Source organism: Trichoderma ghanense (genome assembly GCF_004382785.1).
Source record: "Trichoderma ghanense strain CCMA-1212 chromosome Unknown scaffold_5, whole genome shotgun sequence".
Taxonomy (NCBI): domain Eukaryota; kingdom Fungi; phylum Ascomycota; class Sordariomycetes; order Hypocreales; family Hypocreaceae; genus Trichoderma; species Trichoderma ghanense.
In genome coordinates this window covers 1785791-1812308 of record NW_027395668.1, presented here as the reverse complement: position 1 = coordinate 1812308, position 26518 = coordinate 1785791, and the positions used below count along the sequence as shown (strand labels likewise).

The 26518-nt window shown below is 50.6% G+C and overlaps 9 protein-coding genes across 9 annotated transcripts; 7 read left to right on the top strand and 2 right to left on the bottom strand.

Annotated features, from left to right (window-relative positions):
* Positions 1-206: 206 nt before the first annotated feature.
* On the bottom strand, positions 207-2644 carry CCMA1212_005579 (Alpha-xylosidase; the record flags this gene model as incomplete). Its single annotated transcript, XM_073702835.1, has 3 exons — positions 207-652; positions 724-2419; positions 2474-2644. The coding sequence occupies 3 exons, from the start codon at positions 2642-2644 to the stop codon at positions 207-209; spliced, it is 2313 nt and encodes a 770-aa protein (XP_073558657.1).
* Positions 2645-4563: 1919 nt separating this feature from the next.
* On the top strand, positions 4564-6366 carry CCMA1212_005578 (Maltose permease MAL31; the record flags this gene model as incomplete). The annotated part of the gene is made up of 4 exons (XM_073702834.1): positions 4564-4922; positions 4978-6002; positions 6059-6123; positions 6177-6366. Exons 1-4 carry the CDS (start codon positions 4583-4585, stop codon positions 6364-6366), a joined length of 1620 nt encoding a protein of 539 aa, XP_073558658.1. The 5' UTR covers positions 4564-4582.
* A 1455-nt stretch (positions 6367-7821) lies between these two features.
* Positions 7822-9604, top strand: CCMA1212_005576 (putative extracellular serine carboxypeptidase; the record flags this gene model as incomplete). Its single annotated transcript, XM_073702833.1, has 2 exons — positions 7822-9050; positions 9127-9604. 2 exons carry the CDS (start codon positions 7822-7824, stop codon positions 9602-9604), a joined length of 1707 nt encoding a protein of 568 aa, XP_073558654.1.
* An 829-nt stretch (positions 9605-10433) lies between these two features.
* CCMA1212_005575 (NmrA-like family domain-containing protein 1) lies at positions 10434-11588 on the top strand (the record flags this gene model as incomplete). Its single annotated transcript, XM_073702832.1, has 2 exons — positions 10434-11232; positions 11296-11588. 2 exons carry the CDS (start codon positions 10434-10436, stop codon positions 11586-11588), a joined length of 1092 nt encoding a protein of 363 aa, XP_073558655.1.
* A 985-nt stretch (positions 11589-12573) lies between these two features.
* CCMA1212_005574 (Extracellular protein) lies at positions 12574-13260 on the top strand (the record flags this gene model as incomplete). Its single annotated transcript, XM_073702831.1, has 1 exon — positions 12574-13260. The coding sequence occupies one exon, from the start codon at positions 12574-12576 to the stop codon at positions 13258-13260; it is 687 nt and encodes a 228-aa protein (XP_073558656.1).
* Positions 13261-13587: 327 nt separating this feature from the next.
* On the bottom strand, positions 13588-14922 carry CCMA1212_005573 (1-aminocyclopropane-1-carboxylate oxidase; the record flags this gene model as incomplete). The annotated part of the gene is made up of 3 exons (XM_073702830.1): positions 13588-14277; positions 14340-14417; positions 14614-14922. The coding sequence occupies 3 exons, from the start codon at positions 14920-14922 to the stop codon at positions 13588-13590; spliced, it is 1077 nt and encodes a 358-aa protein (XP_073558650.1).
* A 3622-nt stretch (positions 14923-18544) lies between these two features.
* CCMA1212_005572 (Endochitinase 2) lies at positions 18545-20147 on the top strand (the record flags this gene model as incomplete). The annotated part of the gene is made up of 6 exons (XM_073702829.1): positions 18545-18702; positions 18755-18770; positions 18883-18988; positions 19040-19597; positions 19662-19991; positions 20058-20147. Exons 1-6 carry the CDS (start codon positions 18567-18569, stop codon positions 20145-20147), a joined length of 1236 nt encoding a protein of 411 aa, XP_073558651.1. The 5' UTR covers positions 18545-18566.
* An 898-nt stretch (positions 20148-21045) lies between these two features.
* CCMA1212_005571 (putative hydrolase) lies at positions 21046-22166 on the top strand (the record flags this gene model as incomplete). The annotated part of the gene is made up of 3 exons (XM_073702828.1): positions 21046-21569; positions 21661-21934; positions 22007-22166. The coding sequence occupies exons 1-3, from the start codon at positions 21077-21079 to the stop codon at positions 22164-22166; spliced, it is 927 nt and encodes a 308-aa protein (XP_073558652.1). The 5' UTR covers positions 21046-21076.
* Positions 22167-23674: 1508 nt separating this feature from the next.
* On the top strand, positions 23675-24642 carry CCMA1212_005570 (uncharacterized protein; the record flags this gene model as incomplete). Its single annotated transcript, XM_073702827.1, has 3 exons — positions 23675-23686; positions 23738-23849; positions 23915-24642. The coding sequence occupies 3 exons, from the start codon at positions 23675-23677 to the stop codon at positions 24640-24642; spliced, it is 852 nt and encodes a 283-aa protein (XP_073558653.1).
* Between the last annotated feature and the right edge of the window lie 1876 nt (positions 24643-26518).

Genomic DNA, 26518 nt, shown 5'->3' with positions numbered 1-26518 from the left:
AAGAATCTGTAGTTTCCTCGCACTACATTTGAAGTCCAAAATCAGTCCTCGTATCTCTTTGTCACGTCAGTAAGCACGCGAGCTGCAGCTATGCGTCGTTGTGAACGTATGGTTCTTCTTAATAATAGATACTAGCGCTAGTAGTAATCGAATGACTCCCGCGAAATGAACAACGAACAGCGTCATTGATCATCTTTCGAACCCTTTCATACTTGCTTGCAAGATGCCACCTGGATCTTTGAGTTCCCTTGAAGAAGTTCCTTCCCGATGACGGCGTTATTCGCGTCGATTTGAAGCGTGCCTCTTTCGTTACCTTCACTATCCACCAGCTCCGCCTTAGCTCCCGCAGTGGTATGATATAGGCGAACTTCGACATCCTCGAGATAGTTATAGACCGTCCGCCTTTCGCCTTCTTTGCCCAGAACCAAGACTGTATTCTCGCGCACGTAGAGTGGCAGTGTGTCAAAATCGTGTGTTTCATTCACCCACCCAGGTCCAGCTTTCACCTCCCCGGTGAAAAAGTTGGTCCAATTCCCGCTGGGTAGATAGAACTGCACATCTCCTGTTTCCTCAAAGACTGGAGCCACCAGTAGTCTGGTTCCAAGCATGAATTGACGGTCGAGATACCAGGATGTCGGATCTTCGGGAAACTCTGCAACACAACTGTTCGTTAGCTGGCCATTCCCATCACGGCTTCTGTTCATCCAAGCGGTCGGTCCATACCTAAGCACATGGCGCGGACGCTCAGCGGAAGGCCTCCCGCAATGGCTTCTGCAGCTTGTGCGTATAGATAAGGCATCAGACGAGCCTTAAGAACGGTCCACCTTGCCAACGTCTTCGTGCAACTCTGATCCCCCTGATCGTCTTCATCAATGGTCCAGGGAACACGGTAGCTGTTGCTCCCATGAAGGCGACTGTGGGATGTTAGAAGCCCAAAAGCAACCCATCGCTTGTATATCCACGGCGAAGGATAGCCTTCGAAGCCACCGATATCTACACTCCAGAAAGAGAATCCACATAGGCCAAGTGACAGCCCCCCTCTAAGTGACTCTGCCATTGCCTCCGCAGTGGATTCGCAATCTCCTCCCCATTGTAAAGGAAAACGCTGACAACCTGCTGTCGAAGCTCTAGCAAACAGAACAGCTTCATTCTTGCCGTACCGCTTCTGCAGAGCTTCATATACGGCCTTGTTGTAGATGAAGGAGTAGTAATTGTGCATCTTTGACGGGTCCACACTCCCGTCATGCCACGCAACGTCGTCGGCGGGGATCCTCTCTCCAAAGTCTGTCTTGATGGCGGAGACGCCTGCGTCGAAGAGACTCTCCATGCAGCTGACGAACCACCTGGTGGCCTCAGGATTGGTAAAGTCGACGAGGCCCATTCCTGCTTGCCAAAGGTCTGTCTGCCAAATATCTCCATTCTTCCTCTTCAACAAATAACCTTTCTCTGCTGCCATCTTGAACACGGGCGACGCCTGGCCAAGATACGGATTGGTCCAGACGCAAACTTTCTTGACCAGACCACTCGAAGTCAGGCGGGCTATCATGCCTTTGGGATCGGGAAACATCTCTGTGTCAAAAACGAAGTCGCACCAGTGGAAGGCTTTCAACCAGAAGCAATCGTAGTGGAACACTTCGACTGGGATGTCGCGGGCTGCCATGCCCTCGAGAAACGAGCTGACCGTTTTCTCATCGTAACTTGTCGTGAACGACGTGGAAAGCCACAGGCCGAAGCTCCAGCTGGGTACCCTTCCCGCCCTGCCAGTCAATGTCGTATACTTGTAAAGAACCTCTTTTGGTGATGGCCCATAGATCAAGTACCATTTAAGTCGCTGGCCTTTCACGCTTGTCTGTACACGGCATAATCGTTCGCTTCCGACTTCGAGTTCAATCTTCTCTGGTGTGTCGATGAACACGCCATAACCCCGGCTACTCAACCAGAAGGGTACATTCTTGTACGCCTGTTCAGACGATGTACCTCCGTCATTGTTCCAGAGGATCACGCTCTGGCCGACTTTGTTGAAGGCGCCAAAGCGTTCTCCAAGCCCGTGCACCGTCTCGCCCACACCTAACGTTGTCTGCGTGAAGATGTAGTGATCAAAATTTCTCATATCGTCAAGCTGCACGGGACTGCTAGGAGCAGGGCCATACGCAAACCCCACGCTGCGATTCAGCAAGGAGGTGAGTTGCTTGGAGCCATCTGTCGCGTGAAAACGAATGTCGAAAGTGTGTTGATCTGGATGGATTGTGGCGCTCACGGAACCTGATGCGATAGTCGTGCCCCCGTCGGAGACAGAAATGCTGGCGTCACCTGGAGGCTTCCCTTCGGGAAATAGCTCAAAGTGAGGCCCTCTGCTCAAAGCTCCGGACCAGTGAGTCACCTCGACAGAGAGCACGCCATCAAAGACGGCTTCGATGTCCTGCTAATGTCAGCAGTCTATTCTACCCATCAGGATCTTGGGCGCAGCACTCACAATGGTCACCGTGGGAAGGTTAAGGGTATCTCCACGACTGCGGACGTGCTTTGTGGGGCATAGCAATGAAAGAGCGCTTCCGCTGGGCTGCTTTGTAATGGTATAGACGTCTTCTGCATATTCTATCCTCTTACCCTCTATGGGTAGCCACATACCATTACGGAGCCGCATTTTCCGTTAAGCAGAGCCCTTTCTTTTCCTTTTCTTTTTCTGTTTGAGTAATATAGGAAGCAAGGTACTGGAAAACAGAGCTCATTTATCACCGACACATGTCGTTACAAGAAGGGATGAAAATGCCGCTTCCGTGAGGGGAGCCCTCCATGATCAACGACAGTCCTCTTGTAGGATATAGTGGTTTGACTCGGTCTAACGTGGTCTATGCTGCGTTTAGGCTAAAACAGAGGGATTGTTGAAGCGCTCTAATGGAATTCAAGAGCTTTAATGGGGCCCTCGGTGGTAGGAGGGTACACGCGCCAAACGTATTGCCCACGTCGAATCCTTGGACAATTCCACCAATCATATTTTGTGAGCAGTTATGCATGTTACGTATACCAGATTCTCAACAACTTTGAATGCAATCGCTACGTGCGCGAGAAACCTTCGACTCACTTATCGGTTGCGATAGCCGATAGACCTCGGACAATTCAAACCTCACGACCCGCCGAGAATGAATGAGGGCTCTCAAAGTAGACACGATCAATATCAAGTCATATTAGACTTGGCGGTTACAATGCCTAATAGAAGCTTCTCTTGTGCTTTTCGACAGAGGGACTTGAATCTGATCTGTCTCATCCACGGAGCATGAGAACGTCAAGGCAGAGAGCGAGCCAGTTGATGTCGCCTCAGCTATAAGCGTCTCCGTCTCAAAGAAGAGGTGACCCGCACAGCCCATAGACCTCGGTGTTATCTATGCTTCGCTGTTTAGCTTCCGAGGGCCGAGATGCGGTTGAGACAAAAACCTGCTATCCGCAAGTCCGCAGTTATCACAGAAGTTAGCCTTTACAGAAAGAAGAGCATAGCACCAATTGAATTATATGTAGCCTGTAGAAGCTACATGTTCCAGTTTGAAGTATCCCCGCCATCGGCCAAAGAAGACCCCGAATGAGCGTTAATCGACGGCCTGTCGGAGGAACAAGCACCGAGACCGTAAGCGAGGTGCTGAAGACATCCCATGTGACGACCATGCCGTAGAGGCTAATCTAGATAGGTAGTTGACCCATCAGAGCAACCCACACAACACAGTGTATAGAGGCAGTAATAGCTGCTCCTAGATCGGGTTCATCTTTTAATGGAGCTATATGATGAGTTTTTCTTTCTCTTAAGCACTAGATATTCATTCGGAGGTTCATGAGCTTACTGAAAACGGATCCACACGTGTTACTCAACATTTGCATCGAGTCATCGACGCAAGAAGCGAGAAATTGAGCACAGCTGTCGCTTGAAGAACCGCCAATCCAGCTACGGAAGATGACATTCCGCAAGACCAATTCGCTCTAAACTTTAATCTTAGCCAAGCTAACTACTACTACCTGAGTGGCTACTAAAGGTAGGTCTCGGGTAAAAGAGGGGCAAATCGTGGGGTTTGGGGACTGGATTTGAAGCTAGGAGAATCCGGGGGGATCTGCAGTAGGTACGCTTGAACAAGTGCGCAGTACAAAGTCCTCCGTATGCGTAGAGAGATCATCAGCATGGTTCAGACGCGCATACATTGAGTTGGTCGCAATTACAAGACGAAATGTTGGCATCAGTCTGCAAGAATAGCCTAATATTACCGATTAACCAAAGGTCTGGATAAATATGCCAGCAGCGCCCAGTATTAGAGCGACGCGAATGTTGGCTGCACTTTTGCAGCCTAGGCTGTTCGAAGTCATGATCCTGCTTGTTTTGGCGCTCCAATTACAGTTGACCTTGGAAATCGTGGGAGCAAGTCGTGCCAAATGACCGTTGATTACCTAGTCTGCCTTTGCGCTCTTCGTGCGCATACGAGTATAAGGGCTCGATCCTTCTTCAAAACTTCATCATGGTATACGAGCTCCAGTTATCGAAGCCACCTCTTGTACGCCCATGAAATAAGGTCAATCTGCTTGTAGCCTCTACTACGCTGCTGCTATGGCGGAGGCAAACATCATCACCAAGGCCGCGGCCTCGCACCTTGAGGACAAGCTTGGTGAAGGTGCCATCATCGAGGCCAAAAATGCCTCCGACGAAGAACATTCCCAGACCCTTTTCCAAGCATTGAAGAGCAATCGCAAGGCTGTCTTCTGGTCTATGCTAATATCCATGAGCATTGTCATGGAGGGCTACGACACCATACTGATGGGAAATTTCTTCGGCTACCCCGAGTTTGCGAAAAAATACGGCACAGATTATGGCGGTTCTGTCGGATATCAAGTTTCAGCACCCTGGCAGTCGGGCTTGAACATGGGTAGTACCGTGGGGGCTATATTCGGTATGTTTCGTGTACCGTCCTGTTCAACTGTTGCTTATGCGAACGGTAAACCCAGGTGGAATCTTGAACGGCTATCTGGTATCTCAATTCGGTTACCGACCCGTCTTGATGGGAGCGTTGTTCTTCATGAACGCTTTCATCTTCATTGTATTCTTTGCCAATTCTGCTGCCGTGCTACTGGTCGGTCAAATTCTTTGCGGTCTTTCCTGGGGGATCTTCTCAGTTGCGAGCCCCTCCTACGCATCGGAAGTGTGCCCAACAAACCTGCGAGGATATCTCACGACCTACGTCAACCTATGTTGGGCCATCGGCCAATTCATCGCCGCAGGTGTACTTGAGGGCCTGATTCACCGCCGTGACCAATGGGCATACAGGATCCCTTTCGCAATCCAGTGGATTTGGCCAGTCCCTCTCATGATTGTGTGCTTTTTCGCCCCCGAATCCCCTTGGTATCTAGTGCGGAAAGACCGTGTAGACGATGCCAAACGAAGTCTGCGAAGGCTGGGAGGGAACAAGACTGAGGATCAGATCAGCGGCCAGCTTGCTATGATGGTACATACAGTCAACATTGAGCAAGTCCAAGCGAAAGCAAGCAAGTCCTACGCGGAATGCTTTAGGGGAACCGATCTCCGGCGCACGGAGATCTGCTGTGTGGCTTTCCTTGGGCAGATTCTTTCTGGAAGCTCTTTCGCCTATAGTCCGAGTTATTTCTTTACCACAGCTGGAATGAGCCCCGACCACGCATATCAGCTCAACCTCGGGGGCACGGCTATTGCCTTTCTCGGAACGGTGTTTTCTTGGTTCTTGATCACGCACTTTGGCCGCCGAACGCTCTATGTTGTGGGCCAAGGCATCTTATGCACCACTCTTTTCGTTATTGGCATCATCAACTCTGCAACGTCCGCCAAGGACGCAATATGGGCAGAAGCTGCTTTATGCATCTTCTGGCTCCTGGTCTATGCTCTTACGGTTGGCCCTATCGCATATTCAATCGCTTCCGAAACATCGTCCATCCGTCTCCGCCCGCTTTCCGTTTCGCTTGCAAGAACGGCCTACCAGATTATCAACGTTGTATCTCAGGTCAGTACATGGTGTACCTCGGTGCCTATGTGAACTATGAATCTGATCCCCTACAGGTCCTTGAGCCGTACTTTATGAATCCAACCGCTTGGAACGCGTCTGGAAAGACGGGATTCTTCTGGTATGTCACCAACGGCGCATACCTGGCGCGGTAATGAGCTAATAGTGAGGCAGGGGTGGCACCGCTTTGATAATGTTTGTTTGGGCCTACTTCCGCCTTCCTGAAACGAAAGGACGAACGTATGAAGAGCTGGACATTCTATTCGCAAAGAGGGTTTCTGCCCGAAAGTTTGCATCTGAACATGTGGACGCATATGAGATGACTCCAACGTTCTCCATGCCGAAGAAGACCCATTCTTCTTGAAACCCACTTTTGACACCGTTGTCGGACGACTCTGTTGGTTGCGGCTACTGGAGACAACGATGACTATCCCGACGGCGATTCTAGAATTACTCTACACGTGTTTGGAGGAGGCAGTTGACGAAAGCATGGCTGCCTTGCCCATATTGCATCGCCATGGTTCTGAAGGCCTTGTAATGCGCCGAGGCAGCTGCACCAGAAAATCAAAAAGGCTGCCTCATGTTATAGCGACGGGAATGACGGGTGAATTTTAGGGGTAAATATCACTGCAACGACCATTTATGCTGTTCCTTGGCCTTGGAGTGATTGGACCCTAGGTAGTTGCTTAACGGGGCGTGGAGCTCAGAGCGACGAGACCATCGGTGTTGATGCCGATTGCGAACAGCAGCAGCCCATCATCCGCTAACCAAAATATTGAATAGACAACGGCAATGCGGTGTCATTATTGATGGAGGAAAAGAAGGAGATAAAAAGAAGATTGTGCTGAAACGCAAAAATATACGACAGAGGCAGGGTTCGAACCTGCGCACCCGAAGGTATTAGATAGCGAGAATCGGTTGGATTCAAGTCTAACGCTTTAGACCACTCAGCCACTCTGCCTGCTGGTGATTTTGATGATGTAAGGCAGAACAATTGGAACTAAGTAGCTACGGCTCATAGCAGGACAAACTGCAATCTGTCGTGCTTGCATACTCAATCTCATGGCTATCATTCTCTCGAATGCTCTTGTTGCATACCACAAAGGATCATCTGCAGCGCCTCGGTCTATGTTGAGAGGCTTCATATAGCGTCGCCTGGTGGCTTGCATGTCCAATCGTCGTGGCGGCAAGCTCTCGGCGTGAGCGGCAGCGGCAACTTTAACTTCAAGCTTCTCGATCCGTAAGCATGGTATAGAATGGATACTAGACGTGTTTCAAGTCATCCGGTCTGTTCTTGCAGGTGAGGCTTAGATGTACGGAATTTCGCATCGAGAGTCACAGGGACGGATTGCCAAATATCGAGATATGTAAGCCCAATCCAAAATGCATCTTCACGCTGCCAACCTCTCCACTTCGTTGTTTGCTTTCCCCCTCAAGATCCCGGGTAGGACGAACCTGGCGGGTACCGTACGCGCCTGATGGGTGCCAAGTCTCGAATCTCGATGGACCCGATCCTGGGACAGACGCTGGCAGATGCTGGCAAGGCTGGTTCTCCATCACGGTACACCCGAAAGTAGTGCTTCCCCGCCATTGCGTTATCGCGGTGTCGCACATGAGAACCTTGAAGGCTGGCAATTCTGACTTGCACTCCTCTCAAGGTAGGTGCATCCAGTCTCACGTGCTCTCTCCCCGTCCGCCATTCCACAGTGTTTCGACGTCTACCACCAACGGCTCAAGCTTTGCCTGTCATCATCTTTCGGCATCAGGTACTTATCAGCATTGCTTACAGGCATCTTACCGAGAGCGACAAGGACCGACAATGGTCTCGCTCAATGGCCTCGTCCGATATGGCGCCGTCACCCTCGTGGCCGCAGGCCAGGCTGCCGCCTTGGTGCCCATCAATCTTGCCATGCACGCCGTCCATCTCCACGCAAGGCCCGATCCAGAGCAGCGCGTGTCGGTCCAGCAGTACGAGGACAAGTACCCTAATATCAAGGCGTACAACTTGTCCGTTCCGGTTGATCATTTTCACAACGAGTCGAGGTACGAGCCACACTCGGACGGTTCGTTCCCCCTGCGATACTGGCTTGACATCTCCAACTACAAGCCTGGGGGCCCCGTCATTGTCCTGCACTCCGGCGAATTTGACAGCACTGAGCGACTGCCTTATCTTCAGCATGGAATCGTGCCTATCTTGACAAAGGCGACGGGAGGAGTCGGCCTCATCATGGAGCATCGATACTACGGCACCAGCTACCCCGTCCCCGATCTTACGACGGAAAACCTGCGCTTCCTCTCGACGGAACAAGCGCTCGCAGATACCGCCTACTTTGCAAAGCACGTTCAGTTCCCCGGTCTGGAGCATCTTGATCTTACGGCTTCCAAAACGCCTTGGGTCATATACGGAGGTAGTTATGCTGGCGCCTTTGCAGCATTCACTCGCAAGCTATACAGCGAGGTCTTCTGGGGGGCTATTTCATCTTCAGGCGTCACGGCTGCTGTTGAAGACCTGTGGCAATATTTCGAGGCCGCGAGACGATACGCTCCAGGGGACTGCGGCCCTACCACGCAGAAGCTTACTCACGTTGTTGATACCGTCCTCTTTGGCGACGACAGGGCCAAGGTACGCGGCTTCAAGCAACTATTTGGCCTTGGGGATCTCGACGATGACGACTTTGCCACCACCATCACGCGCGGCCTCTATGGACTGCAGTCCACCAATTGGGACCCCGAAGAGGACGTCTCCTCCCTTGGGATTTACTGCGCAGTCGTCACTTCGAACTTTCAGCTGTTTGCAAGCACGACTCACCTCATCCCGACCGTGCAGGATCTCGTTGCCAAAGCCGGCTTTGCAGCGGAGGCCGAGGTTCTCTCTGTTCGCATGCTCAACTACATCGGCTATGTCAGGGATTACGTCAAAACTGATCTGGAGAAAGGCTGCAAGGGTAAATCAGTATTGGAATGCTTCTCTCCTCGCTATTCGACCCCCAATGATACGAGTCTCAACGCCGGATGGCTCCGTAGCTGGAGTTGGCAGGTCTGCACACAGTGAGTATCGCCGCACTTCGCGTGACATGTGAGGTCTATCGCTGCATCATCGCACTAATTTTATTAAACTCACCAGATGGGGATATTTTGTCACTGGCTCAGGTACGCCCAGGGACCGGCTTCCAATGATCTCTCGAGCCATCACCCTCGAATCCGCATCGTCGCACTGCAAAAGACTTTTCAACATCACCACCTCCCCGGACGTTGAGTCTATCAATAAGCTAGGGGGCTTCAACTTCAGCTACCCTCGCTTGGCGATTTTGGACGGCCTACAGGATCCGTGGCGCTCGGCCACGCCCCACGCCAGTGGCCTTCCCGACCGAGAGTCAACCACCAGCGAGCCGTTTATGCTCATTGACTGGGGGGTGCACCACTGGGATGAGTTTGGCTTGCCCGAGGACGTGCACGTCGAGGGTCTGCCGCCGCCTCAAGTTGCTGAGGCCCACATGGCGGAGGTTGAGTTCGTCAAGGCATGGTTGGAGGACTGGAAAGAAGAAAATGGAATATCAATGTTGCAATCAATGGACGAGGAAGAAACGATGGGTGAACTGTGACCAATTCATCAATGCTTACAGATATTGTTACAATTATACCAATGGTTACAAACGCTGCGCACTTGATGCTCATCGGATGCAAGCCCCGTGCGTTTAATAATGCTGGAGTGAAGCGCATCTAGTATCATACTTTGGCTCTTGTGCAAGTCGCGACTGTGCTGTGCTGGTCACCGTGGTATGGGGATGCAGCTGTAAGCTTGCCGTCACTCACTGTGCGCATCTACATCAACGCACAAACGGACGCTCGGGTCAATTACATATCTCGTTGCAACAGAGCTGAGCGATTGTTTGTCTTGCTAGAACTACCTTGCTTTATCTCATTACAAATTCCGTTTGACAAGAGGCGAACCTTGGTAGCTGAAGTAGCCGCCGATAGAGTCGCATGCGTGATCAGTAATCGAACAACTCCGAAATACCGATTACTGATCTTTACCATAATGTCTCCCTCTTGCGCACAATGAATAGAGTAGACCAACGGGCGGTCCAGTCTAGTTGCGCCTTTCCATCTGAGCTGACTCACTCACGAATTTGGGCTAACAGAGATATCCCACCGGTCAAGATGGACTCACAATAACCGAACTAATGGCTCTCAAGCAGTGGAAAAAGAGGCGTCTCTCGGCGAGCGCAAAGTTTGATCAGTAATATGATATGAGTGGGCTCCTCGGTTTCGCAAAGATATTGATGGCAATGAGAGATGCAGCGAGGGACCCATGGCCGGTATAAATATCTGGGCGATTCACCTGAACAGATCGAAAGATGAAGCTTGACATGAACAAGGTAGCTGACTGCACATCCTCTTATAACCGGCATTTCTCCAGACTTTGTTTCGATGGCACCTCTCGTCTTCGTTATCGGCGGAACAGGTGCTCAGGGCATTCCTGTCATCCGCGGCCTCGTCAAGGATGGCGCCTATGCAGTGCGATTCTTGACCCGAGACGCCACCTCGGCTCGAGCGAAGCTCCTCCTTGGCCTGGGCGATGTCGAAGCTCTTGAGGGTACTTTTGCGAGCGAGACGGATCTTCGCAAAGGCTTCCGCGGCGCTCAGTACGCCTTTGTGAACATTGATGGGTTCAACTGCGGCGAAAAGACGGAAATGTACTGGGCCATTCGCGCATATGAGCTGGCGCTGGAAGAAGGCATCAAGTTTTTCGTGTATGGAAACCTGGATTATGTGTACAAGAAGAGCGGATTCGATCCCAGATTCAGGACGGGCCATTACGACGGAAAGGGCCGCGTCGGTGAGTGGATTCTGCAGCAGAACAAGACGCCCGAGATTGCGAAGCGAATGGGCGCCGCCCTTTATACGACTGGCCCCTATATGCAGATGGCGCTTGGACAGCGAACTCCCATGTCTCCCGTTCTTGAAGACGGAGTGGTTACCTGGAAGGTTCCTCTAGGGGAAGGTGCTGTGGCTCACGTCGATCTAGACGACTGCGAGTATTACGTCCGCTGGCTCTTCGATCACCAGGATCGCTCCAACGGCCTGGATCTTAAAGTCGCTATTAGTCTGGTGGATTACCATGAAATGGCCAGGGCCTTTACAAAGGTCACTGGCCGTCCTGCAAAGTACGTGGATATAGACCTGGAAACGTATTGGAAGATTGGCCCTCTCGGTCCGGGCCAAACCTGTAAGGCGCCCTCATTAATCCATGCTGCTGTTCTTTCGGCAATCGGAGTCTAACACATTACAGCGTCGGGGTACAACAGCGATCTCTCGGACCCGAGCTCCATGACCCTGCGTGAAAACTTTACAGGATTCTGGAATATGTGGAAACACACACAGACAAACAACCGGGGCCTCATCAAGCGTAATTTTGCTCTACTGGACGAGATCCACCCCAATCGGATCAAAAATGTTGAAGAGTGGTTCAGAAGGGAGGAGGAGAAGAGCAAAGAGCAGGGTTTGCCTGGACTCTGGGAGCTTGCAACAGAACTGAAGCCCGTACTGAAGATTGCCGAAGACGGGAGACGGGGTCGTCTGTAGTCGTTACTGCATGCAAAGAAAATGCTCTCTTCACTCATTCAGAACATTTCAGACAGATGTTAATGCTGTAGGATTTCGAATCACTGCACCACTTCATCAAAGAATCCGTCTGCGCTCATCAACATCGATCGTCCGACGAGGTCGCCATGATCCACACTACATGATCGGAGTGTATTGAAGTTCAAGGGAATTATCTGTCAAATTGGCTTCCGTATAGGGGTTACTCAGCATACGATGTGATTACGTTGAATGTGTAACGCAATTGATCCCATTCCATCCTCGATCTTTACTACTTCACCCCTCAGTGCCACGTTCAAGAAACCTCGTGGGATGCATCAAACAATCCTTAAGGAGTAGAACAAGCGCTTCCTTGTTGGCGCTGTCGCACTGCATCAGCCCGGTGACAGGCTGCATTGGATCCTAGCAAGCTGTACAGCTTAAATCATCTTATGAGTAGTACTCAGAAGCGGTAGACCGCTACGTTTATATGAGGGCAGGCTCCTTAGTCCCTTGCCTGCCCCAGCAATCTCCGCATCCGATTGGTTCAGTGTGCATTTCTGGGAGGATGCAGGGAACCACCAGCCCAACCACCCCAGGCGCAACAGGGCATGAATTCCCTTACACATGCGGCGCTGCACTGCTGGCCATGCAAGTGGCTGGAATTAGCTGAAAAATAGCTTGAGGATGGCGGCGAACCACGGCCGAGGACGGCCTGAAACCAGTGAGGTACCCAAGGTAGCTGGGCGTAAAGGCTACAGTAACGTCACATTCACTCCAGAAAGGCTCAGCCTGCAATTGCGTTTGGTCTGTCGCAAGCTGGTATTACTCTACGGAAGCGGAGTTGAAGATATATATAAATACCGAGTCCCTCCCCAAACCCCAGAGACAAGAACTTGTCCACGTCAAGGGACTTCCAAAAAATCACACGATTTGGACCAGCATTAGCTCAGTCAAAGCACAAGACGACCCGGGCAGAACGATCAACATGCATCGTATTCTCGCCTTTACCGCTGCTGCGGCAAGTCTCTTCGCGACAGCCTCGGGCACACAAAATCCACCCTTGGCCCTTGTGCCCTCATGCCCGCGACTTGGCTCAATTGTCTACAACAAGTCGGTGCCCGACCAGACGCCCTTTCCGCGAACGCAGGTCGACCTGTGCTATACCGACGATAGCCTTGAGCTCACATTTATCGCCTATGACGAGGTGAACTACTTCTTCAACGCCTCGCAGGGCACCAACGATGACATCTGGGAGTACGAAGTCATGGAGGCCTTCATCTACAAGGGCACCGAAGACCCTCAGACATACGTGGAGCTCGAAGTCAACCCCAACAATGTGACATACCAAGCGTTCGTTTATAATCCTTCCAAGAACCGGACAGCTGGCGCACCGTTCGACCACTTCTTTATTTCGGATCCCGCTACCGACGGCTTCAAGGCCAAGACGATTCTCAACAAGCCTGCCAAGACGTGGAAAAGTACCCTGACTGTCCCTCTTGGGATATTCAATGTGGACGTCGGCAAGGCAAAGGGAACCTCCTGGAGGATGAATTTCTTTAGAACCGTCGTGAGCCCGGAGATTTATCCGAACCAGATCTTGGGCGGCTGGGGTGTCCCCGATCAGGCGAGCTTTCATATCACCAAGTATTTTGGAAAGGTGAAGTTTATCTGATCCGGAACAGGCGGTCAATGGGGAGCGCACTGTAATGTAGCTACAAGACATCATCTCCTCGGAATGCATGCGAGTCTATGCAAGTACTACTGATAAAGTTTGCAGAGCGCTGAGCTGATTGATACGCCATGTGAGAAGCTGCCTTAGACAGCCCATGCTACCATGACTGTGTATCCAGATCCTACGAACCTGTTGCACCAGTCGCGACCCAGTTCTTCCAGGGCCATGTAAGTGGTCGTTCATCCATGAGGCCACACTCGTCAAAGGTTATAACTGTTTAAATTGATGCCTTCTTTCTGAAGACCTCGTCTAAGCCTACCTAGCTACCTAAGCATCGTCCACAATATATTTCTGGTACACTTGGGGGTAGAACTTCAGGCCGTTTGAACGATGACTTCGAATTTTGGTCCTCAGTTGACTTTCCCCCCATGTATCGTATTTCCCTTGCAAAAAGGGAGAATCAATGGTTTGTCCAACATCTGACTTGTGGCCTTTCGTCCGCGAAAAATTAGAGAAATGCTCCCGGAATGATTCAGTTGCTTCTCGCTTGGTCAAGTCCCTCCGAACGCCTTGGAAGAAGGGAATGCTGAACCTCTCGTCGCCGGTTGAGAGAACTCTGTGGATAGTGGCCTTGCAAATACGGGTCGTCAACACCTCAAACGCTTGGCCAACATTGACCACAAACGTGTCTGGAAGCACAGGAACATCGACCCAGTCGCCTGCATTGTTTAGTACTTGTAGTCCTTTCACATGCTCCTCTGATGCTTGGAGTAAAAAGGTCCACCATCCAGAAGAGTCTGTATGTGGGCCGACGCCTTGAGTGATACCCGAATCCGGAGCAACAGCTGGGTAATGGACTAGCTTGAGGCGATTTTGATCTGAGAGAAAGGGATCAAACGCGTCACTGGGCAAGTCCAGTGCCTGCGCGACCAGAGAAAGGAACCGCTCGCCGAGGAGAGTCAGCTCCGTAATGTATGCCTCAACGATGGGCCGCAATTCCGGGATTTCCGATGGCCACTGCGCAATTCCAGTTAGAATGTGAACATTCTCTACGAAAAGGCAAAGTTCCCTCTACTCACCTGGTTGGGACCTCTCAACGATTCGCACAGAGGAGCATGCGGGGCAGACACAGCCGTCAACTCGGTGGCAAACTCTATCTGCAAGGCGATGAGATATTAGCCGTCAGCGAACATCTCCATAGCATTTCGACCTCTTTGTCCTCTCTATTCACGTCGTTCTATATGCTGTTGCTTCAGTGAGGTAGCTCTCTATCTCCACGAAGCGTCTTCTTTGCCATCTCTTACAATGCGGTGATACCCATCAACTCTTACTTGGAGCGCGGGGAGGGGTTACCTGCTCCCTTTGATCGGCCTTTGCTGCCGTAGTCTCACTTCCCACGGAACTATAGCCAAGGAAGTGCTTCGAGTTCTCTAGCGCGATTCTGTCCTTTGCTGTTTCTGACAATTCGAATAACTTTGGGAGAACTTCCAGCAGGCTCTTGATCACATCTGGTGGCACTCTGTGATTTTTGATGTAGAGAAACCCCACCTGTGTAATGGCGAAACGAAGGTCGTCGAGAAGTCTCGGACGAGACGCGGGATCATCTGCTTGGGAGAGATCGATTACGGGAATCTCCTCAAAGTTTCTTGTAGATGGTGGCATATTGAAGACCATGTATATGAGTTCTCTGTAATGGAAGAATTCACAAATTCCATTCATAACATGTAGAGCGTCAGGGTTGTCGAGAATGGCGTGCTGCTTGCTTATATAAGTAGGCGACGCGGAGTCAAAAGATTATGCGTCGGGAGGCAAACTCCCTTACGTCTTATTCATGAGCATCAAAATCAGCGTCGTCTCCATTCAGTGTCCGTTGTCGGGAACTGCACCGAGTTTGATACCTTCGACGGCTTAGAACCCCGCTAGAACTCGGTCTCCCGCCTCGATTTGTCGTTAGGACATCTTTGGCGTTGATGGCTTCCAGACGAATGGACAGAGTCTTTGAGGTTGACAAAAGAACCGTCCCAGCCGTCACATTGGAATCAAACGATGCGGGGTCCTCCAGCCGTCTTGTGGACTGCCTCGCAAGCACCTCAGCTATTAGCTGTGAGTAGGCCCACTGATGTTTAACGCGGTGCTGGAAATCGATAGAGATAAGGTCGATAATCACCTCTGCGTGCGTGGAGCTTGAATGGGATTCGCATTATCGTGGACGAAAACTGTCGAAAATTGTGAGAGTCGTATCGAGAGGACCCCTCTACTGGATAGAAGCTGCGGTCATTATGAATGAGTAGCAGAGGGCTCTTGAAATGTGGCAATACATTTGCCAAAATGTATAGATAAATATTCCCTCGATATATTGACATGCGGAGATGACTAGGTAGTCGTTAGTTAGACCGAGTTTCTCAGGATCAAGCAAGAAAATGAGCTTGTTGCCTGATTCCATAGACTTCAGGTATTCATGCGCCAGTCAACATAATCCAGACTTGAGACTAGTCTCAACATGTGAAAAGATATATTTTTATAAAGTAAGCGGCTTGTCATTCGATCTGTGCGAACCTAAGTGTCTGTTAAGGGTCATATCGAGGCCTAAGCTCAACAATGATTACTTTCAAGCACCTACTGTTGGATCATGCATGTATGTTCAAAGCAACACGGCAGATGGCCGGATATGCTTGCTCTTTGCTGAAACACCTACTCAATTGGTGTTTAGTGTCAGCATCCCAGTGCATCTCATGCGCACACTCTCGATTCTACAAAGAGTAGTTGAAACAACTCCCTGCGCGTAGCTCTCACTCGGTCAATTAGGCTGAGTAAGACGAGACAGGGCGTTTGACCTGCAGAGTCCAATTTCTTTACCGCCGCTTTCCCACCCCGAGTTCTACTGTCAGTTGGCAAATTGGACATCCAGGAGCATGTATAGTGCCGCTTGCTCGGCTTCAAGTTGGGAAAACATCGAGACCGGCGACTTCAACATTTCCACCTGCAACCCCGCGACACATTGTAAACGTCCCAGCGGAATGCGGAAGGACTCTCAGATACGGAATCACTTCGCAGGATTTTCAACAAGCACATGGGCAGATGCTGCCCATGAGCAAAGATAAGGAAGGGTATTAAGGGTATTCCCCCACTTAGCAGAGTATAGTCGGTTCAAAGTCGACGTGGATTCCGGGACACATTTGGTGTTGCTTTTCTGCCAGTGTTATCTTTGGTCCACGAGAAGAGGCACGTGTAAGTGCCCGTGTGATCTCTTCATGTTTCTCACCGGCTATCATTATCAGATGTCTAGATGTCACCATGCCCAAGGCATTTGACTATAGAGGCCATCACATGGAGCAGTCGTCATTCACCACGGTGTCATGCTTCACTTCATGCAGTCCGCAATGCGAGTGATCCAGCTTCTGCAGTGACTCATGCATGAGAACCATCGGCGCTACTGCCTTCTTGACTAGATCCAGGTCATGTAACATCACACGCTCCTCGAAGCCTCATCACAGCGGGCAAATATTGGATCGGCTAAGGATGATGCCCACAGAGTCAAAACTCCGTACCAATAAATTGCCTCTGCTAATCAGCCTGCCAACGAGAGATGAAGCCGCCCCATAAGTCTTCGCGGGGTGTCTTTACAAGGGATCCTTGGTTGGCATTCTGTATCTCCCACCACGCGCATCACACCGCATTAACGTGTCGTCAGTCGTTACATGGCCACCTGCACGGAAAAATAAACCAGGAGAGCAAAACGAATATTGCAACGAGTACCAGCTGATGTGTAGCGGTGATTTGAGACTACTGATTGTTGGTAGGAAGTGTGATGCCGTGAAGCCATGTGGTGTAGATATTTTCCTGGTTACGGTAGGATGCTCTGACTACCGATGCTATGCTGGCTACATTCCTTGTTGGACGCGTGGGTAGGGAATAGGTAATAAGCGCCACATCAGCTGGCATCGGGGACAAGAGTTTAGCCTGCTACAAGCAAGAAACTAATCGGTATTAGTGTCTGGACTCTGGTTCTTACATCGGCCTACAATTGGAGTGTACGTAAATTTGTAATAAGACTGCCTTCATCTCCCTCAGTCACTAGTCGATGTACCATCAACCCGTAGAACGACTGTTCCTCAGAGGTCGGTGCCTCTGATTGCATGGAGAGGCGGCTGCTTATCTCCTTGGTCAGTAGGGCCGACGTAGTACTGCTACGGAATCCCAGATTTCCTCTTTAGTGCTGCAAGGTTGATGTCGGCGACAAGAAGAAATTGCAGTTCGGTCGTGGACAAAGGTGGTAGGTGACAAAGGTAGGTAGATATGCCAGATCAATACTGAACTAGGAGTCAGCTTGCGATACGCTTCACGCTTAAAGGTCATGTAATTTGCCATAGTCCCATAGGGTGCGAAGCACCCTAGATCTCTTTTGCCAGCCAGTTTGCATGAGCGAGCCATTGACCATGAGAACGGCCGTAGCATGAGCAGCGTGACATTTGGTGTGGTAGCACGAGGTGTAATACAGCATAGGAACATGTTTGCTCCCTTTGCGTAGTGATTGTAGCCCCAGAAAACAGTGACGGCCGCATCGATCGCGTGCACACAACACGTGGAGTGGGAAAGGAACCAGAACACGCATTGAATGACACTCTTCACTAATGTCAAACTGGCAAATGGACCAATGTTTCTCTGCGGCCCCTCAAGGGGTGAGGCCAAAAATGGGCTTGCATCTCCTACCTTACAAAAGGGGAGTTGGGCTCAAACACCTCACAATGTTTGAGCTCCCTGATCTAGTTTAGACAGGTAACCCCCGGTAGCCGATTTACCGAGCCGTGTAGCAGCAAATCCAGGAACGCGAGATCCATTGTAACCAATTGCCATCGTCTTCAATTCTTCATTGAGAAGCTGCGTCGGCTCTCCATTTCCTGTCGTCAACGGATAGCCCGTCACTTGATCCTTCATCTGGCTGTTGGCGGGATGCTGCCCACGCATTCAGGCCGATATGTAACGTCCCTTTCTGGGACTGGACGCCGCTCTTATGATACTCAGGCTAGGTAGTATGCGATGCTGACGCGTGATTGGGATGAGTCCATCACCGAGCAAGAAATCGAAGAACTTCCCATTTCAAAGACGCTGTTTCTGATACTTAAATACAACATTTCGCTTCCTATGTTCAGATTTCCCCCTTGAGTCTCAGCAGGAGCTTCTTTGCCACGCCAACCTCCAAAACAGATCGCCCAAGATCCTGGACGGATCAGTCCTCTCCTTTGCTTCGTCTGATTATCTTCTTCGTATATATACTTCCTTTCAGGTGTAAATACTATTATACAAACATGTTCTTCACCAAAGCTGTTGGTGGCCTTGGCCTCCTCGCGAGCCTCGCGTCATCTGCCCCCAACCCCATCGCTCGCAGACAAGCACCCGGTGCGCAGAACGTCGTCTACTGGGGCCAAAATGGCGGAGGCACAGGTAACCAACTCCCATACCATTTTGTCAGAGGGCAGAACTAATATTCGTATAGTTGAGAACAATGATCTGTATGTTGGCTGTCTGAGTGCTCTATTTTGCTGTCACAACATCTTTTAGACCTTTGGAGAACCATCAGTCGCGTTTTACTTGAATGCCTCTTATCTAACAATTGGAAACTAGATCGGCTTACTGTACCCCGACCTCGGGTATTGATATCATCGTCCTTTCATTCCTCTACCAGTGGGGACAGGGATCATCAGCCCTGGGTGGCACGATTGGTCAATCTGTCAGTCTCTTTTCTTCCATTCTCCTAGTCCTTTCACTAATGCGTTTGAAGTGCGGAATCACTACCTCCGGCGAGCCGCAGAATTGTGACGCCCTTACAGCAGCTATAACAAAGTGCAAAAATGCCGGCGTCAAAATCATCTTATCTCTGGGCGGTGCCAGCGCCTACTCCAGTTTCCAGACAGCAGACCAAGCAGCAGAAGCTGGTCAGTACCTTTGGAATGCATATGGTGGTGGATCTGGGGTGACCCGTCCTCTCGGCAACAACGTCATGGACGGCTGGGACTTGGACATTGAGAGCAACCCAGGCACCAACGAGAACTATGCTGCCCTAGTCAGCGCTCTTCGATCCAACTTTGCTAGCGATCCATCTCGCCAATACGTCATTTCCGGAGCTCCTCAGTGTCCATTGCCTGAACCTAACATGGGAGTCATTATTCAGAATGCCCAGTTTGACTATCTCTGGGTTCAGTTCTACAACAACAACGAGTACCCCGGGGACCCGTGCTCTCTTGGCCTCCCTGGAGATGCTCCCTTCAACTTCAACAACTGGACCACCTTCATTCAGTCCACCCCATCAAAGGACGCAAAGGTGTTCGTTGGTGTTCCTGTGTGTAAACCCACTGTTGGTTGTGGCTCTTTGTTGTGACACTGAATTCTGACAACGCATCCAGGCGGCTCCTCTGGCAGCGAACGGCGCCCCGAGCGGTGAGGTTTACTACGCAACGCCTGCCCAGCTGGCTGACATTGTCAATGACGTGAAGAGCAACCCGGCCTTTGGTGGCATCATGATGTGGTCTGCCGGCTTTTCGGATACCAACGTCAACGACGGCTGCAACTATGCTCAGGAAGCCAAGAATATTCTTCTGACCGGCTCTCCTTGCTCTTCTGGCCCTGTCAGTGTCTCGCGGTCGCCAGTTCCGAGCCCTACCATCACTTCTTCGCCTCCGGGAACCAGCCAGACTCCTCCCTCACAATCAGGATCAGTCCCTCAATGGGGCCAGGTACGTTTCCGATCCATGGATCACTAATCGAATGATCGAAAGATATCGTCTAACATGGATTGTTAGTGCGGCGGCAATGGATACACGGGACCTACGCAGTGCGTTGCGCCTTTCAAGTGCGTTGCCACCTCGGAATGGTGGTCCCAATGCCAGTAAGCCGAAGAAAGAAGAAAAGCTGCGAATGAGTCAAAGGCAACGTAACCACTTCGGAAGCACGATGATAGACTTTAGGTCTATCCAACGCCTTGACCAGGCTTATATGAAGTCCCGAATGATGGACCTTTAGACTTATCAAGTTCTTGTACATACATCCTCTCTACATTTAAATACGAAAGAAGCTTTGTTTATCTGATTCGTCTTGTCGACGAATTTCATCACCATTATGTTTCAGCTCAATACGCGATGGTATCTCAAGGCTGCAATCTGCCCTGTATGTCTGCCAGACCTTGCGGGAAATTTCTTGTATAATACCTTATAGTTGTGTTTCATCAAGAACTGTTGAAAGATCCCCGAGTATAGGTAGCAATGTATATCAGCTGGCAACCTGCTGCCAGGCGATTATCTACAACATCTTTCCCTTGAAGGCAATCTGCCATTTCATTTCCACCCGGGTGACTCTGCGCCGAATTATAGTTTTTGATGCAGGTTTCCATCAGTGAGTTGTCCTACCAAGAACAAGCCCCCAAATATGCGTTGCCGCAGGTACAAGCCCATGTAATCGGGCGAGGCTTCCACTTCGCTAGCACTTTATAGACGCAGCTCCAGCAGAATCATCCGGATGTTAGCGCCCTGCCGTCATTTACCAAGACAAATCCAAGAAAAGGTCGCCTCAACCGGGCGATTCTTGAGATATTGGATCGCGAAGTCTGCATTCGAAATAGTTCTAGCGGTATGCATGTCAGCATCTCACGGTCCAGACATAACTGCCGATGCCATTTACACATGATGACATCGAGCGCTCAAGCACGTTTGTCATCTGGCTCACGAAGTATAAGTATCCTATAAGTTATCCCGTAAGGTTTTGCATCAAGATACTCACAGGATCTTCTTTTAGGTCCCTGTATACACTGATCCAAGGACTTACAATGACAAACGTCACCGGTGCGATTATACCGGCCATCAACCATCTAGAGGTTGGAGACTACAACGCCTTCTATCGTGAGGCTGGCCCGGTGAATGCTCCTACTGTCTTGCTTCTTCATGGATTCCCTACTTCCTTCTTCATGTTTCGCCACCTGATTCCAATCCTCGCGGTAACTTACCATGTGATTGCGCTGGACTACCCCGGGTTCGGCTTCACGAAGGGTCCAGCGAAGTATCCTCACACGTTCGAGAATATCGCTACTGTGACGGAGGAATTCTTGAAAGCCCTCTATATCTCCAAGTACGCACTTTACATATTCGACTACGGTGCTCCAGTTGGCCTGAAGCTGGCTGTGCGCAATCCTCAAGCTGTGAGCGCAATCGTTTCACAGAATGGCAATGCTTATGGTATGGCGCCCACAGCTACCGCTCAAGGCCAAGCATCTAATAGGGAGTGCAGTCGAGGGACTTGGCCCTTTCTGGGACCCAGTGAAAGTGTACTGGGAAACTGGAAGTAAAACGTAAGATGTCTCCCGACACTAGGTGGTTCGCACGCTCTTTGGCGATGGCCTATGACTTAATGTAGATCATCTAGTGACCGCGATGCTCTGGAGGGAGTTCTCTCTTTCAACACTACCATGGGGCAATATACGGGAGGAACTGAGAATCCTGCCATTCTCGAGCCTGAGATCTTGGTGGCTCGACTGGACCCTCATGACAAACAGGCCAGGCAACGACGACTACCATCTCGACCTCTTCTATGACTACCGAAACAACGTCAAGCAATATCCCGAGTTTCAGCAATATCTCCGTAATTCTCAGGTGCCATTGCTCGCCGTCTGGGGTCAAAAGGACACCATGTGAGAGACACAACATCATGATTACTGCTCTGACATTTTCTTGAAGATTGACTGATACACGAAGATCTTTAGCTTTATTCCTCCCGGGGCACAAGCATTCAGGAGGGACCTACCCCATGCCGAGATCCACCTGTTAGACGTGGGTCACTTTACTTTGATCAGCAACCTGGAGCAGATTGTGGGATATATTCTCCCATTTCTTGAGAAGCATCTTGGCAAAGGGGACAAATAGGGAATCATGTCAAGGGCATCAGATCGAGGGCGTGATAATCTGGATAGACAAGTCTCTCGATAGTTTAACCAATGTTGAGGATTGCGCTCCGTCATGCGTGCCATAACGAGCTGGGGTGTTTGCATACATGGATGACGCTGGTGATTGTGACGGCCGAAGCCGAAGAATTGGCCATAATGTACAACGAATGATTGATCTCAGTCAAGGCTTCACGCGTTCGTCCTCTATAGGCCATTCGCCTTAGACGTCACCCCATCTTCGTCTAAAGTACCTATCCATTTGCCAGCAGCTTCACTCCAACAACACGAACCTAGCGCTTATTATGCGATGCTCAAATGGCTGCGGTAAGTTCCGAGCGCCGACGCCCGGCTTAGCTGGTCTCAATCCGCCGCCGCTGCAGCGATCCTCGCGGAGAAACACCCTTTGCTTGAGAAACTCTTTGCATGGGCTCACTGATGACGTAGGACAGATGAAGCTCATTTCATGTCTCTCCCCTTTCCCCATTTTCGTGAAGAAACAGCAGTACTGGAGAGATAGGTATTAGAAGGCACCCCTCAGTCGACTGGATCCAGTCCTAGAGGCTCGGGTGCCCGGTCTACGATCGATCCTCTTGTATCAAGGACGAATCACATGCACCATTCGCAGTAATTGTTTTCCCCCAATATGTTGGCATAGATGGCTGATTTATTGTGAGCAAGATGCTTCGGTTCTCGTCTATATCACTGCGGCTTGCTTTCTAAACCTTGTTATTACCTTGTCAGCGAATGTGAAGTTGCGCGATTTCGAGTCGTGGCCATTTGGGGCCTTGGAAGGTTTGCCGCTCCGAATAGGCAAGCAAAAGGCATTAACTCTAGAAGAGGTCCGTGGCTTCCAGTCAACACCCTCGCTTCTGGCAATCATTTTGATAGCAACGATTCCATACTGCGGGCGAGATCGGGCGACCTGGTCGCCATAAGCTACCTTGTTAAGCTTATCAAAAATCGGGACTGCCGTCAAGGCTAGCTTGGGTGCGTGCTTATGCGTATTCGGATCAATTCGCACCAGTTCGTGAATAACTGTTACGTCCAAAATCTCGAGATTCCAAAGGCGCCTACAACTAATGCGGCACCCCGATTGACCCCACACTATTATGCGACACTGTAGCCGAGTTGGCCTCGATTTTCTGCCAATGAGCGCAATGGAAGTCATCCAATCGATGTGCCAAGTACGCATTGCGGCGGCGTTCTAGGTGGTAGTGGCCAAAATCAGCTGTGGACCATCCGCAAGTTGAGATATTGTCGGCGACAAGAGCACGATTCCAAACGCTGCGAGTTCATCCGCCAGCTGATTCCACATTGCAGACCGAGCAGTCTAAAGAGATGAAAACTCTATATATAGACGTATGCACATTGTTGGGTGAGTAGACATGAAGCCAGTCAATAGCACACAGAATCGCAATAAAGGGCTTGATTCCGGGCTTTCCTCGTTCATCTTCTTTACCACTCCGTTGACTATTCACATTACCCAGAATGGCAGAAAAGGTAGAGTTCGTGTGGCCGAACTGGGCTGGCTTCACGCTGATCAGAGTCTAGTTTACTATTTATTCGTCTTCGGAATCCCAATGGGTTGGCGTTATGACTCTTGCCCTGTCCGAGAAAGGACTGAAAGAACACCAAGATTACAATGTCCACGAAATCCGCCTCTGTACGTCTTCTGGCGCCCATTGATCAGCCGCGCAAAAGGCCAGCGCTGATATATCATCTGTTTAGCTACGGGGGATAATTTTGCACCGGAATATCTGGCCATCAATCCCAACGGCACGGTCCCATCTTTGACTGCCCCCTCTCTCGCCAAGCCTCTTATCGAAAGTGTTGATATCCTCAGATGGATCGACTCTCGCGGTACAAGGACCCTTGTGCCCCAGGACGAAACCCGCTCAAACAAGATACTTGAGCTCATGCATTCGCCGTCCATGAGCACAAACCTCATCTTGTTCCAGGCGCGAGATGCCACTGAAATGGCGGCAAAAAAGTCCAGCGCTTGGAACGCTTTTCTGCAATCACGTCAGGCGCGCCTTGACAAGGAGCTCGCCGCTCAGCCCGACCATCCTTTCTATGTTTCAAAGGCCGCTGGGAATCTCTCAATCACCTCATTGTACCGTTCTGATACTGGACCGGACCATGAGGAGCTTTTCAAGCTTTCAGACCAGATGTATCGCACTGTAGCAGAAGGTCTCGATAAGCTTGAAGGCTTGATCGCGCTGCCGTATGCGGCTGGGTCGCAGGTCAGCGAGGCTGATTACAACACTGTTCCATGGCTCGCGCATGCGATGATGGGGGCGGAAACGCCAGTGACGGCGATTCATGACTTTGGCCCTCTGGAGAGGCTCATTCAGAAGACTGTCCCTGATTTCAAAATCGGTTCCAAAACCAAGGAGTGGTGGTCCAACATTTCCAAGACGGAGGCGTTCAAGAAGGTATATCCGATCTTGCATTAGAATGGTACCCTGACTGGGGATATGACCATATGTATGATAGTTTCATCTCCGGCGGCGGCTAGTCCGAGCAGCACTGCGTCTGCCACGTAACGTCAGCGCCAAGTGCTTGTGGTAGGCACAACTGGCAGAGAGAAAACAGAAAAGTGGTGTGGTTAAAAGTGCATCAAGGTGGTCAAGTCACGATTTGCTCATCAGCCATACCTAGTATGAATAAGGTGTCTATCAGCGCCTAATCTTCATGAACATTATTCTCAAATGGCACAATCTTCAGACCCCTTCACTCGCACCCGTACATGACCTCTCCCATTATATGCTCTCTTCCTCGAAGGTTGTTTATAACCACAGGGCCAAAACCTTTGCCAGTACCGAGTTCCGCACCCAGCTGCTGTGGTCGAGATTCCCCCTCTATATCGCTTGCGTGATCTTGTCGTCCTTTATCAGGTCGGCAAGAGAACCTCCAAACTCCGCTGCTGATGCCTCGTCATCCCCATGGATGCCTCCTGGACTCATGTGGGTTACCAGATCGTCTTCATCGTCGGACTCGTGATGTCATGCGGGTTGCCAAAGTCGTCTTCACCGTTCGAGATATAGTCAAGGCCGTCGAGGCACAGAGCTCGGTCCGCAAGCCTCGTGTCTTATCGTCATGAATATGCTGGAGCAAGTGGCAATAGTACCTATGCAAGGCAATATAACGTTCTGGGCTGCGGAAAGGTGGCGTTGACAAAGAAGTGGTCGACCCTTGAACTGCTGACGAGAGAATAGGCTCATGGATTGAACGAGGTAAGTCATTGACGCCCTAAAAGAAGAGATGATTTAAAGAGGTAAAGAGAAAAGGAGGGCCAAGTTGCAGAGGAAGAGACAGGCGGAGAAGCAGCCTCTTAGAAGCGGTGCGTGCCGGTTGCGGCTGCCTGAATGCCCTGAAGCGGTGGCATATCCAGGTGCTGTTCTGTTTATCATGGTATGACCATGTGCAGAAAGGGACAAGAAAAGAATGTAGGGAATAACCAAGGTACAAGAAGGGGAATAGTGAGTCAATGGAGTATCACAACAAATGCCCGTGCTCGCGACCGTGGCCCTGGAGGAGGTAGGGCGAGGAGATATGAACGGGAATGCCGTCGCATGTCACTGACCGTATCGTCCTTCATCAGCTCGGCAAGGAGACCTCCAAGCTCCGCTGCTGGTGCCTCGTCATCCTTGTGGATGCCTCTTAGACTCGCAATGTCCTGTCGGTTGCCAAACTCGTCTTCGCTGTCCGGGATGTGAATGAGGCACGGCTGTCGAAAAATCCCGTCGACGGCAAAGGCGCAATATGATGCAAGGAGAACAGAGGCTTAGAGGGGGGAAGTAGAGCAAGTGAAGAGAAGAAGACAGGGGAGAAGGGCTAAAGGAGAAGAGAAAGGCTAAAAGAAGAAAAGAAGGACGCGAGATTTACGCGTGTGCAACGATCGCGCCTGATCAACTGGCAGTAGCGACAATAAAAGCGGTTGACAGCTGTGTTTCCATCCTATTACAACGCTAGGTCGAAATCGCTTCAGCATAGCAGTGTGTCTTATGAGCGCTACCCGCTGGTTGCCACATCGTCTCTTGGTATCCCAGCTATTTAACTTGGGGTTGTTATTTGCTTGTGATCTCAGCTTAGGCTTTCAATTCAGAGCGAGTTCTGTAGTGCAATATTCCCTCTCAGAATCTGGGGGCGGTTGCGCTCCAAACGCCATACAGCACTGAGTACCGCCTCCTCAAACAGTTACTTGGTGAGATTTCGAGACTGGCGGTAATTTCCAAGCCTGGAAGTGCGTCATCGCTATCATCGTTACATGTCCTATGCTGATACAAGCTGTTCGCTCACGTCAATCTGAATACATCATTGGCAAGTTCT